At 38.6% G+C, this 12,925-nt stretch overlaps 1 protein-coding gene across 9 annotated transcripts in view; it reads left to right on the top strand.

Annotated features, from left to right (window-relative positions):
- Window positions 1-12,925, top strand: part of LOC105480615 (unc-51 like kinase 4) — a 682,911-nt gene that overhangs the window by 340,961 nt on the left and 329,025 nt on the right. Inside the window, exon 32 of one of the 9 annotated variants that reach the window (XM_071091490.1) lies at window positions 3,043-4,540. The exons of the other annotated variants lie outside the window; for them this stretch is intronic. Coding sequence (XP_070947591.1) covers window positions 3,043-3,099 — 57 coding nt within the window. The 3' untranslated portion in view covers window positions 3,100-4,540. Of the gene's footprint in view, window positions 1-3,042; window positions 4,541-12,925 lie in introns of those variants that run through there. 9 annotated transcript variants of the gene reach the window in all.

Here is a 12,925-nt window from a genome sequence, read left to right as displayed (position 1 = left end):
AAGATGCTTTTCAGCGTCTTCTGGCTTGCACAGTTACTAATAAGTCTGCTGTCATTTTTATATTTGTTCTTTTCTATCTAATATCTTTTTTTCCCTTTGCTTTTAAGATTTTCCTTTTGTTTCTGGTTGTCAGCAATCTGATTATGATTAGTCTCGGTGTGTGGAGGGTGTGTGACTGTTTATCCATCTGTGGTTTATTGAGCTCTCGAATCTGTGGAATTATGATTTTCCTCAAATAAAAACTTCTTCAACTATTATTTCTTCAAAAAGCTTTTTGTCCCCTTTCCTCTTATCCTGTTTTATCCTCCAATTACATGTATGTTAGGGTACTTGATATGATCCCATAAGACAGTGAGCCTCTGTTTATTTTGTTTTTCAGAGTTTTTTTTTTTCTGTACTTAGTTGTGGATATATTCTATTGCTAGGTTTTCAAGTTCACTGGCCTTTTTGTCTGTTATGTCTAATTTGTTGGTAATGCAATGTAGTGAAATTAGTATTTTAGATGTATTTGGTTTTTTTGTTTGTTTGTTTGAGACAGAGTCCCTCTCTCTCTGTTGCCCAGGCTGGAGTGCGGTGGCGTGATCTTGGCTCACTGCAGCCTCCACTTCCCAGGTTTAAACAACTCTTCTGTCTCAGCCAACCGAGTTGCTGGGACTACAGGCGCATGCCACCATGCCTGGCTTTTTTTTTTTTTTGTATTTTTAGTAGAGACAGGGTTTTACCATATTGGTCAGGCTGCTCTTGAACTCCTGGCCTCAGGTGATCCACCTGCCTCACCCTCCCTAAGTGCTGGGATTACAGGTGTGAGCCACCGCGCCAGGCCCTTCTTTTTTATTTTTAAAACTTGCATTTGGGGGCCGGGTGCGGTGGCTCATGGCTGTAATCTCAGCACTTTGGGAGGCCGAGGTGGGTAGATCACGAGGTCAGGAGATCGAGACCATCCTGGCTAACATGGTGAAACCCCATCTCTACTAAAAATACAAAAAATTAGCCGGGCGTGGCGGTGGGCGCCTGTAGTCCCAGCTACTCGGGAGGCTGAGGCAGGAGAATGGTATGAATCCAGGAGGCAGAGCTTGCAGTGAGCCGAGTTCGTGCCCACCTCATTCCAGCCTGGGCAACAGAGCGAGACTCCATCTCAAAACCAAAAACAAAAAACTTGCATTTGGTTGTTTGAAACATCTCTTTATCCCATTATATTCATTTTTCTCTACACTCTTGAGCTTATCGTGTGTCTTTACAATAGAAATTTTAGCTTTTTTGTTTGAACTTGGACTATTTCTGTCATTTCTGGGTCTTGATATTTTTGGCTGATTTTTCTTTTTATGAGTCCTATTTTTGCATTTCTTCTTTTGTCTAGCAGTATTTCATTTCTGACATTGTAAATTTTGCATTGAGTCTGTCATGTCGATTTTTCTAAAGAGTGTTGGTTTTTTTTCTGGTAGGCAATAAAGTTACTTTTAGATTATTTTAACTTTTTAGGGGTTTGCTTTAAAGCTCTTTAAAGGCATATTTAGAAGTTCCTTTATTTTAGGAGTAAGACTGTTCTGTTAATAAGGCATTGCCATTCTGAATTAGTTTTACGAAAGTCACTATATATTCAACGTGGCCTCTGTGGTCTGGCTGGTGAGAACTGCAGTGATTCCCTGGCCTTGTGTGAGCTCTGGGAATTGTTTCTCTTACTCTTACCTAGTAACTCATTTCTTAGGATTTTTTTTTTTTTTTTGGCCTGGCCTGTGGTGTTTTTTCCTGTGCATATGCAGATTGATTTCAAAAATCCACTGGAACCTTTGTACAGATTTCCCAAGTTTTTTTCTCTTTGTAACTTTCTTCTCTCTGGAATTCTACTACCTAAATGCTAGCATCTCCAAACTCTATTTCCTTTCTCCTTAACTTATCTAGATGGCTGGATTCTGTATAGGTTCCTGCTCACTATGCCTCTGTTTGAAAACTGACGCATAGTAGAACACCTGGTCAATGGTAGGTTCGCCTCACTTATTTTTTTCTCTTTTAGAGATCATAGTCCTGTGCTAAGTTTTTTCTTTTTTTTTTTTTTTAATATTTGTCTAATTTTCTAGTGTTTGACAGAGGTAGGGTAATTGCAGATCCTCTTAATCCCTCATGGTTGGAAGGTGAAGTCCAAGAATATCCATTTTATGACATGTCTCATTCTCCTTCCAGAATGTTAATAACACAAGGCAGGGACCATGCGGCTGAACATCAACAACACTAGCTGGCACTGGACACATACTGCTCAATGAGAACTTGCTAAATGGAAATAGCGATTGAGATCTTAGGACCATCTTAAAAAATACTGAACTCAGTACTTCATTGATTTTATATTTTCTTTATTACCATGGCTTAAAATATATGACTGTCATACCTAAATTTATTTAAATGACTGGATGCCCTATATATCAACTGTAACCTTAAATTTTTGTGTTTTAAAATTTCATATATCAACATAGATTATTATAATTTGTGTTTACTGGTATAAATCACATTGTAAATTATGCTTTATGCATTAGAGAATAAAGTCTTGTTATTAGAATGGGTCTGTGCACTTGCCCTGCTGTTTGGTAGATGCAGAGGTTGTGTGATGTTCAGCCAGGCTAGAATGGTAGCAGACAGGACACCTGGGTGTCTCTTGCCACTCTTTGGTTGCCTGTTCTTCTCAGATCCTCAGCTTGCCCACAGATAACAGTTCAGAGTGGGGAACTCAGTCCCACAGTTTCTTTTAGCTTCAAACACTATGATTTTTGTCATAATTTTTCTGTGAAAATTTGAAAAATCAAAGCATAATCGTTTTATCTGTGAATTGAATGTAATTTTGAAAAATCAAGTTATATAGGCAAGTTTGTATGCAAGTATATATTTTTAGGTTCCAAAAGTAAATTTTAATTGCATTTTACAAAGGATCATGTGTTAAATAAAGTGTACTGTCAGTCAGATGTTCTATGTATGTATATTTCTCCTGCTTTTTGCTCCTTTAGTGTAGGCCATTGTGTGTGTTTTTTCCTCACCACCTGCTTCTTTTGTTTGCAGTTCTATTGTGGCACCTTTCTCTGGCATCCTGAAGCCTGTCTGCCCAGATGTCCTTAGATCTGGCCAAAGCCTGATTTCAGCAGCAATCTTCTGGATAAAAGAACTTCTAGTTCCTTTGTGTAGTTTGGCAGATCTCATTAGTGCTCCTGACTTAAGCTGTATTTAAACTAATCATTTTAATCTTTTGTTCATCATATATTATCATCTGTTATAAAGAAAATAACAAAAGATCACTTTTCAATTGTCTTCAGCTGAAAAACTGGAGGAAATTGTATTAAATACTAAAATTATAAGTGCTAATTAACTGATATTAAAGGATTTAATTTTAAAGTTTTTATCTGTGACATGAACAACACTTACAAGAGCATCGTGGTGTTTTCAGTTTTCAATTCATAAAGTAATATTACTAAGCACTGGTATTGTGCCAGGTCGTAGGGTCTAGGACTACCAAGATAGGTAATATTTAGCCTTTGCCTTCAGGTGACTTTATCTAGTTATAATCCAGTAGATAAAGGCTACTGGGAATTGAGGGAACTAAGGTACCGAATAAATATTTCACAGCTTTTTTCTGATTACCTATAAGGTAATAGCTCTTTCTCGGGATTTCAAAGCTATATATCTACATGGAGTCAAATTCAACCTCAATGCATTTTATCAGTGTGGCTGTCAGAATTCTAATATGTCCCCCAGGAGCTCTATCCCCACTACATGCCAAAAGGGAGTTTACAGACTTAATTAAATTACTAATCAGTTGACCTTAGGATAGGGAGATTATGCACGTGGGCCTAACCTCATGACATGAGCTTTTCAAAGAAAAGTAGTTTCTTCGGCTGGTTGCAGAATAGGAAATCAGAGATACTCAAAATATGAGAAGGAGTGAATGCCAGAGAATTCTGTTTGGAATGGAAGGATCCATGGAGCAAGGACCTGAGAGTGGCTTTTAGGAGTTGAGAGTGGTTTTCATCCAGCAGCCAGTGAGAGAACAGGCACTTCAGTCTTACAGCCACAAGAAACTGAATTCTGTTAGCAATCTGGATGAACTCAGAAGAGGATTCTTCCATGGAGTCTCTGGGTAAGAGTGTTGCCTATAGCTGACACTTTGATTTTAGTATTGTGAGACCCTAAGTGAAGAACCCAGTTGAGCCTGCCTGAAATTCTGACCTACAGAAACTAAGATAATAAATGGCTGGTGGTGTCGTGTTTTTTTTCCCCTAAGAATTAATAATTTATTAATACTATCAAATATCCAGTCAATGTTCAAATTTTCAATTGTCTTTTAAATGATTTTTTACAGTTTATTTGAATAAGTTCACACTGATAGTACATTTTTTAAGTTCTTTTCATCTTTTCCTTCTTTTTCTTTCTTTCTGATATTGAAGAAACAAAAATAGTTTTTCCTGCAGTACTTCTCACAGACTACGTTCTCATAAGTCATTTAACATATTCTGTGACCACTTTTTTTCTTAGTAGCTTTCTATTGTGGCAAAAACCACATAACATTAAATTTACCATTTTAACCATTTTTAAATGTAAAGTTTATTAACATTAAGTATATTCACATTGTCGTACAATGAATCTCTAGAACTTGTTTCGTCTTGTAAAACTGAAACTGTGTTTCCATTAAACATTGTTTTCGACCCTCTTCCCTCCCTTAATCTCTTTGCAGTCACCTGTCTACTTTCTGCTTCTAGGATTTTGACTACTTGACGTCATGGAATGGAATCATACAGTATTTTTCTTTTTGTGACTGGCTTATTTCACTTAGCATAATATCCTTGAGATTCATCCATGTTGTTGCAAATAACAGCACTTCCTTCTTTTTTAAAGAGAATAGTATTTCAATGTGCATATAGAACATATTTTCCCTATCCATTCATTGATGGACACTCAAGTTGATTCCATATCTTAGCTACTGTGAATAAGGCAGAAGTGAACATGAATGGGCAATTATCTCATTGAGATCCTGTTTTGAATTCTTTTGGATATATACCCAGAAGTGTGATTGCTAGATCAAATGATAATTTTACTTTAAATGTTTCGAGTAACCTCCATACTGTTTTCCATAATGGTTACATCATTTTACATTCCCACTAACAGTGTATAGGGGTTACAGTTTCTGCCTGTCCTCACCATTTTTTTTTTTTTTTTAATGTATAGTGGCCATCCTAATAGGTATGAGTTGATATCTCATTGTGGTTTTGATTTGCGTTTCTCTTATAATTAGTGATGCTGAGCATCTTTTCATCTGCTTGTTGGCAATTTGTATTTCATCTTTAGAGAATGGTCTATTGAAGTCCTTTGCCTATTTTTAATTTTTTTGTTGTTATTGAAATATAGGAGTTTTTTATACAGTGCAGATAGTAACCCCTCATCAGATGTACGATTTGCACAAATTTTCTCTCATTTCATAGGTTGTCTTTTCTCTCTGTTGGTTGTTTCGTTTGATGAATAGAAGTTTTAAAATTTGATGTGGTCTCATTTATCTGTTTTTTTTATTTTGTTGCTTGTGTTTTTGGTGTCATATAACAGAAATCATTGCCAAATCCAATGTCTGGAAGCTTTCCCCTATGTTTTCTTCTAGAAGTGTTACAGTTTTAGAGCTTACATTTATGTCTTTAATCCATTTTTAGTTTATTTTTGTATGTGGTATAAGGTAAAAGTTCAACTTCATTTGTTTGCATGTGGACATCTAGTTTTCTCCAGCCATTTGTTGAAAAGAATGTCTCATTTTCCTATTGTGTAAGCTTGGCAACTTGTCAAAGATTGTGTGACCATATATGCACAGGTTTATTTCTGGGCTCTCTGTTTTGTTCCATTGGTTTGTATGTCTGTATTTATGCTAGTTCTGTACTGTCTTGATTACTGTTGTTTTGTAGTATGTTTTGATATCAGCGAGTGTGAGAAAACTTGGAGAAGTTTGTACATCTTTTTCAAGATTATTTTGGCTTTTTTAGGTCTTTTGAGAATCCATATGAATTTTAGGACTTTTTTCTATTTCTACAAAAATGTGCCATTCGAATTTTTATAGAGATTGCATTCAATCTGGTAGATCACTTTGAGTAGTGTGGACATTTGAACAATATTGCATGTTTTGATCTATGAACACAGGATGTCTTCCCATTGCTTTGTATCTTTGATTTCTTTTGGCAGTGTTTTATAGTTTTTAGCGTACAAGTCTTTTGCCTCGTTGGTTAGGGTTATTTCTAAATATTTTATTCTTTTTGATGCTATTGTAAATGGAAATGTTTTCTTAATTTCTTTTTCAGAGTGGTTATTGTTAGCTATTGTTAATTTTAATAAGTTCCCTGTGTGTACTTGAAGATTGTTCTTGGTTATTCTGTTTATATGAGTTAGAATTTGACATTATATATATATCTTATTGAGTATGTTGTTCAAATCTTATCTTTACTAATTTTTCCCCTTCATCTGCCTTAGATTGAGGGAAGTAAATAAAGTACCCTATTATTAGTATGTTTTTTGCATATTTCTTCCCATATCTCCAGGTTTAAGAAAATTATTGCTGTGTTGTTTGGTATGTACATATTAATAGTTATTTCTTGGCCGGGCATGGTGGCTCCTGTCTGTAATCCCAGCACTTTGGGAGATCAAGGAAGGAGGATCACTTCAGTCCAGGGGCTGAAGACCAGCCTGGGCAATATAGTGAGACCTCATCTCTACTAAATAAGTAAATAATTAATTAGCTGAGCATGGTGGCATGCATCTATGGTACCAGCTACTCAGGAGGCTGAAGCGGGAGGGTCACTTGAGCCTGGGAGGTGGAGGTAGCACAGAGCTGAGCTCATACCACCGCACTCCAGCTTGGGTGACAGAGTGAGACCGTCTCAAAAGAATAAAGTTATTATATCTTCACTAAATGTTATGATCCATAGTTCAGAATAGATTCATTAATTTATCCTTTATAATATTTATCTCTCTTTAGATCTTAATACAAAGTTAGAAGACAGGGTTGGATTCATGTCTGGTCTTTGTATAATCTCCCAATCTCTTCTCCCATTGATACCATTCTTTTTAAATTAGAGGTTTTCCTCATTAAGTCCTCTAGTTTCTAATAGCCTCAATCAAGATTTGGCCCAGAGAACCATTTAATTAGTGAATTGTGATTTCAGTTAGACTTCATAGCTCTCTCATCATGACACTTTTTGGAAGCAAATAGGTTTTGGAAAGATTCTTTAAAACACCATCTGCATATATGACAGGTGCTTCTGTTCTCTGCAAAGACCAGAGCTGCAGCCATTTCTCTCTTCCTCTGCTGCATCCCTGTGTGCCTTTTGACAGATTGCATGATTGTTTACAATTCACCATGCCATACCTAGGATCCACATCTAGATGGCTTTGCAAGAGCATTCTGTTAGAAGCAAACAGTCGAGCAGTTCTGGTCAATTATAACAAAGCACTCCAAACATGGTAAAAGTCCATCGAAGAGTGGGAGTGTAGGATGAGCATGAGGAGGCCACGGCCTGAGGAGGTGAGGTAACTGGGAACATAGGACAGATCCGCACCTAAGGTGTGCATGATTCTGGCTGCCCTTTCAAGAGGCTGGTATAAAAGGAGCTTCCTGATCTAGCATCATCTCCCTGGCAGGTGATATGTTACTGTTAAATGAGACTATAATTGTGGTATAATGCTTTCCTCACAAATATAAATATAAAACAAAGAATTTATCTCTCTGAATGGTTACTTCCCGATTGCAGAATGGGTAAAATTTTAGATGATCCATCTCTTCTTATTAATCCCACAGAGATTCATAATGGAAAATAAATGAGACTTATTTATGCTTGCAAATCAAATTGCCGTAAAAGGTTATTTCAATAGACAGAGGCAAACTCATAATAAAATAATTTAGTAAAAATGGGAGCTAAGAGTATGTTTAATGGAACATGATTAGATTTAATTTTCTTACTATTTCCATCATTAAAGCTCCATTATCTTTTCTGAGACGTCATTTAGGCTTCCTGCCACACTGCAGCTCCGAGGCATTTCTGGGGAGCATATAGAAGCCTGTGAGTTCCATTAAAAAACAAAAATAGCTAATAGTTCTATGTTTTTTCATTTCTGCTGTTTGATATCAATGCCTCACATTCAGAATTTCATGTATTCCCTCTCCCACCCCATCTCCTGAAAGCCATAAATATCATTATCTAAGAGCTTTCACAAAAAAGAAGTTTGATTCTAAAGTTGAAAACAAAAGTAAGACTTATTGATGAATGTCTCTAAAGTGCAGAGGCTCTGAGGGTTCTTAAGAATGCATCTAGTTATCCCTTTGCCTTCAAGCATTAGATACAGCTAAATCACATTTGTAGACAATAACAGAATCAGCAGTAGTACTAACCTTTTATGTTTTGTAGCACTTGAGAAATAGGAGTAGTTAAGAATCCACACGCTTTAAAAACTTCCAGAAAATATTTCCCCCTGGTTTGATGTAACTAGGGAGAGGGTTCTGGCCTTTCCAACCAGAGAGGTAGAGCCTCGTTATTTTGGTTCAGTCTGAAGTCAATGCACAGAGGCCCACAGGGCCATGTGAAAGCAGAAAGCAAGTTGATGAAGGCCTCCTCAGAGATGAGTTGAAGAGCTCCAGGAAGCGGCAGCATAGGCTCTATGGGACTGACCGTGAGGCTGATGCACCTCTGCTTCTGTCTGCTCTATGCAGACATAATATAGGTGATATATCTGATTTATAATGACAGCGTATTTCTAGTTTGTTTTTAATCCCTCTGAATTCAAAAGAAATTAATATCCTAGGTACTTATTAACCAAGTGTATTAGTCCATTTTCACATTGCTGATAAACACATACCCAAGACTGGGTAATTTATAAAGAAAAAGAGGTTTAATGAACTCACAGTTCCACGTGGCTGGGGAGGCTTCACAATCATGGCAGAAGGCGAAAGGCACGTCTTACATGACAGCAGACAAGAGAGAATCAGAGGACCAAACGAAAGGGGTTTCCACTTATAAAACCATCAGATCTTATGAGTATTCACTACCATGAAAACAGTATGGGGGAAATTACTCCCATGATTCAGTTATCTCCCACTGGGTCCCTCCCATGGGCGCTACAATTCATGATGAGATTTGGGTGGGGACACAGCTAAACCCTATCACTAAGATTAGGTGTTTATTGCAAAAGTTCTAGCCAGGTGCTCAGAGTAATCAGCCTCAGTGTACCTTTGTCACTTCCCATTTCACTCAACTGCAAGACCTTTGTCTGATCTCATCTGTGCAGCCACAGCCTGTGCTCCTCTCCAAGTTCATGACCTCTCTGAGTCTGCTGGTTCTTCTGGCCCAGATCATTTGCATCTCCTTCCTAAAACCTCTCAGCTCACTCTGGCCTCTCTCCTGGTATGCCTTGATTAGCACATGGCACCACTCCTTAGCCTGTTGTGTTTGTCTGACCTATCATGCCCTGGATGGGAACTCCCAAATGGCTCATGTCTGGGTGTAGATTTGGGACTGGTGTAAGGACCTGGGGTGGGCTTGGCCTAGCCTGTTCTTCATATAGATTGTCAAAGAAATGACGTTCAATTGTGTGCAGTGGAGAGTATTTATTTTTTTTTTGAGATGGAGTCTCGCTCTGTCGCCCAGGCTGGAGTGCAGTGGCCGGATCTCAGCTCACTGCAAGCTCTGCCTCCCGGGTTCACGCCATTCTCCTGCCTCAGCCTTCTGAGTAGCTGGGACTATAGGCGCCCACCACCTTGCCCGGCTAGTTTTTTATATTTTTTAGTAGAGACGGGGTTTCACCGTGTTAGCCAGGATGGTCTCATCTCCTGACCTCGTGATCCACCTGTCTCGGCCTCCCAAAGTGCTGGGATTACAGGCTTGAGCCACCGCACACGGCCGAGATTATTTTTTAAACTTTTTTCAAAATAGTCCATTTTCTGTGATACAAACACGTTAGCAGGGAAGACTAAAAATGATGAAAAACCAACAAATTGTTTACATATTATTTTGTAAAGGGTTTATTGTAGATCTGTGTTTATGTATGTTTGTGTTTTAAATGTGTACAAATTCTCATTAAAACCTCTTGTTATTTTTATGTTGGAGCTTAGCTATAATCCATTCATTGTGTCTAAATGGGTCCTCTGTTTTTTCCATTCTATGTGGCAAAACCCTATGATTGAGAAGGTAAACGTACTCTCTGCCTGCCTCCCCACCCACCTACCCTGGCCAATATTTGTGTGATGAAGTTGGACTTTATGGTAACTTAGCTAGATTCTGGTATATAGGATTCCTTCGGGACTGAAGAAAGGTATGCTTCTGAGAATTTTTTTTTCTTGCTATGTGTTACGATTTTATATTTTTCTTGGATTGATGAGTGTATATTCTGGGAAAGGGTGAATGGGGGATGTCAGTCTTGTGCTAAAACTTGTATTTGAATGATCTTTGCCTTAATCCACAAATAAAATGGACATTGTGCAGAACTGTTTTGTTTGAATGTAGTCATAAAGCTTAGAAATTGTTAAAATTTGACATTATTTAACCTTTGATTCAAATATTCTGCCTGTGTGGTCTTTCCCGGGAGTAATTTGGAAAAACAGAGCATTGGGTTTAGCATCAAAGAATGTTAGGGCAGAAAAGGGCCTTGGAGGTTAGCTTGAGTCCTCAGAAGATCACTTTTCTCTCGGCATCCATGTGCGCATCTGGAAGCTGCAGTGCCCTGCCCTGCTGCTTGCTTCCGGGTTGGGCTCCCAGCCAGGCACCTGGATGAGGCAGCTGATGCACAGTGATGCAACTGGGTGCTCTCAGTTGCTGTAAGGATGGGGCTTTTCACCTGTGTGGTTTTAAACACCATGTTTCCACCTACCTGAAGTTTTACCTCTTTTTCTGTCCTAATGGGTCTGGTGACAATGATTTGGATGCCGTGGTTCACAGTAGTTGCTGTTGGCATTTTTCTCTTTGGGAGTGTCCCTAGCCCTGGTGTAGTAGAGCCTACGTTGTGTTGAACTACATAGTATGGGGAAGTGAAACTATCCTAACTTCTATATATAGATGATTTCTTGTGCCTCCCAAACAGGTTTTTTTTTAAAAAAATAAAAATGGGTTTAACTTGTTATCTGTGCCCCTAGAGACAAGATTCTAAGATTATCTAATAAGATTGTCTAATAATGAAATCGGAATGGTGCACAATGGTATATGGATATTCCTGAAGCTCAGGGACGTCTCCTAAAGACCAGCACCTGCTCTGTGCTCTACCCCTATAAATACAAACTTGTGACAGCTGCTTACCCATTGTCATGCACACCAGCAGGATTTTGTACCAGCCAGTCAGCCTGAGGGGATGGCACATCTAGTCATTAGCAGCTCATCGAAATTCACATGCAAAAGAGGCTGTGACACCGTTACTCTGTGTACTCTCAGTGGGTGGCCAGGTGGGAGTATGGCAACAAGAAAGCAGTACTCACACATGTGCTCCGTGAGTCGAGAAACAACTTGAAGTGCCTGGAGTTAGAGAGAGTGAAAGGGAAAGACTGCACTTGCTTTTCTGCTCCATGTCTGTGGGTAATGGCGTGGGTCATGCCAGGAAAACTCAAGTGCAGCGACAGAGCTACCCTGTCTGTGCACTTCTCTCCAACACGTGGGTCAGCAGGTCTTTCGACTCACTCTTAGCAAAAAATGCCAGTTCCAGATTGAAGTGAATAGCTGCCTTGTGATGGGGAGGCCTTTGGAGCTAGCATCTGTGGAACTGGGGTTATATTCTGAGCTTAGCCTCATTGGACTCAGTTTTCTTCATGGGTAAAGCCATCTGTTCCTTCTTCCTTCCTTTCCATCCTCCCTTTCTCCCTAGCCTTTCTCACTTACACGCTTCCTCTGTCCCTTCATTCTTAGCGCTTATTTTGATTTCTGGTTTTCTCTTTGATTTTCATGAGGAAAATTTAATCAAGCCACTTTTTCATACAAACCCTTAAAGCTGAAGCTCATTTATTGGGATACAGCAGTTAAAAATACGAAAACACCAAGCCTTCCATTTCCCTCTTTCCCATTTCCTCATTCCATTGTTCAGGGGGCCTCTTGTGGACTTGTAGGGCTGGTGCTTTGATGCAGAAACAGTGGACATGACAAATAGTACTTCTCAGATGGGTCTTAAACACTCAGCGTATAGCCAAGAACCCCATAAGTATTTGTCCCAGAATAGATACTGAAGAGGAAGGTTGGGTTACACCTGATGTCTCAAGGCCCTTAGGGAAACTCTCAACCTAGCTTGACTGAAGAAATTAATTTAAGCTCTCAAGAGTGCCCTTCTGGACTTTGGAAATGGAGACTGGCCAATATATGGTCACTTTCTCCCTTGATCAAGTTGGCCAGTCTCTTGACTTCTAGAATTTCCTTATTATTCCTGCTTGTCCAGCACATACTCTACTTATGTGTAGGGTCTGTGGGTTTATTAATCCCTTCTTCCAAACCTTTTCTCACCACAGGACTCCTTAATCGACATTTCCTGTGATTGTTTAGCACAACATTTTGGACCCAAATTTATTAATTTATTGACCTACATTAATACTGCTCACTTTATGCTTGTATCTAGAGTTTCTTCTAATTCTAGTTAATAAAAATATGCCAGTAAAGACACAAAAGATTATTTGAGAGGTGAAATATTCCTGGAATCATTTTATCCTGTTGCAACCATTAATTCTTCAAGATGGTATAGCGTGTGTCATTATGTACCAAAAATGAGCTTATTGAATGTTCCAAAGTGAGTAAACAAATATAATGGTTATTTTCTAAGTAGAGTCTAAGAAAAGGAAAGCTGATTGCCTTCAGTTATGGAAATTGGGAACAGAAGTGTGATCATGCATAAAATACCAAGTTCTGCAAATTCCAGGGTGAGTGACAAAGATCCAGGTTGCCTTTTGCTGCTGATTTTTAAG

Source organism: Macaca nemestrina, chromosome 2 (genome assembly GCF_043159975.1).
Source record: "Macaca nemestrina isolate mMacNem1 chromosome 2, mMacNem.hap1, whole genome shotgun sequence".
NCBI classification, from domain to species: domain Eukaryota; kingdom Metazoa; phylum Chordata; class Mammalia; order Primates; family Cercopithecidae; genus Macaca; species Macaca nemestrina.
Note: the sequence above shows the minus strand (reverse complement) of the source record. Positions and strands in the feature narration are given on the sequence as shown.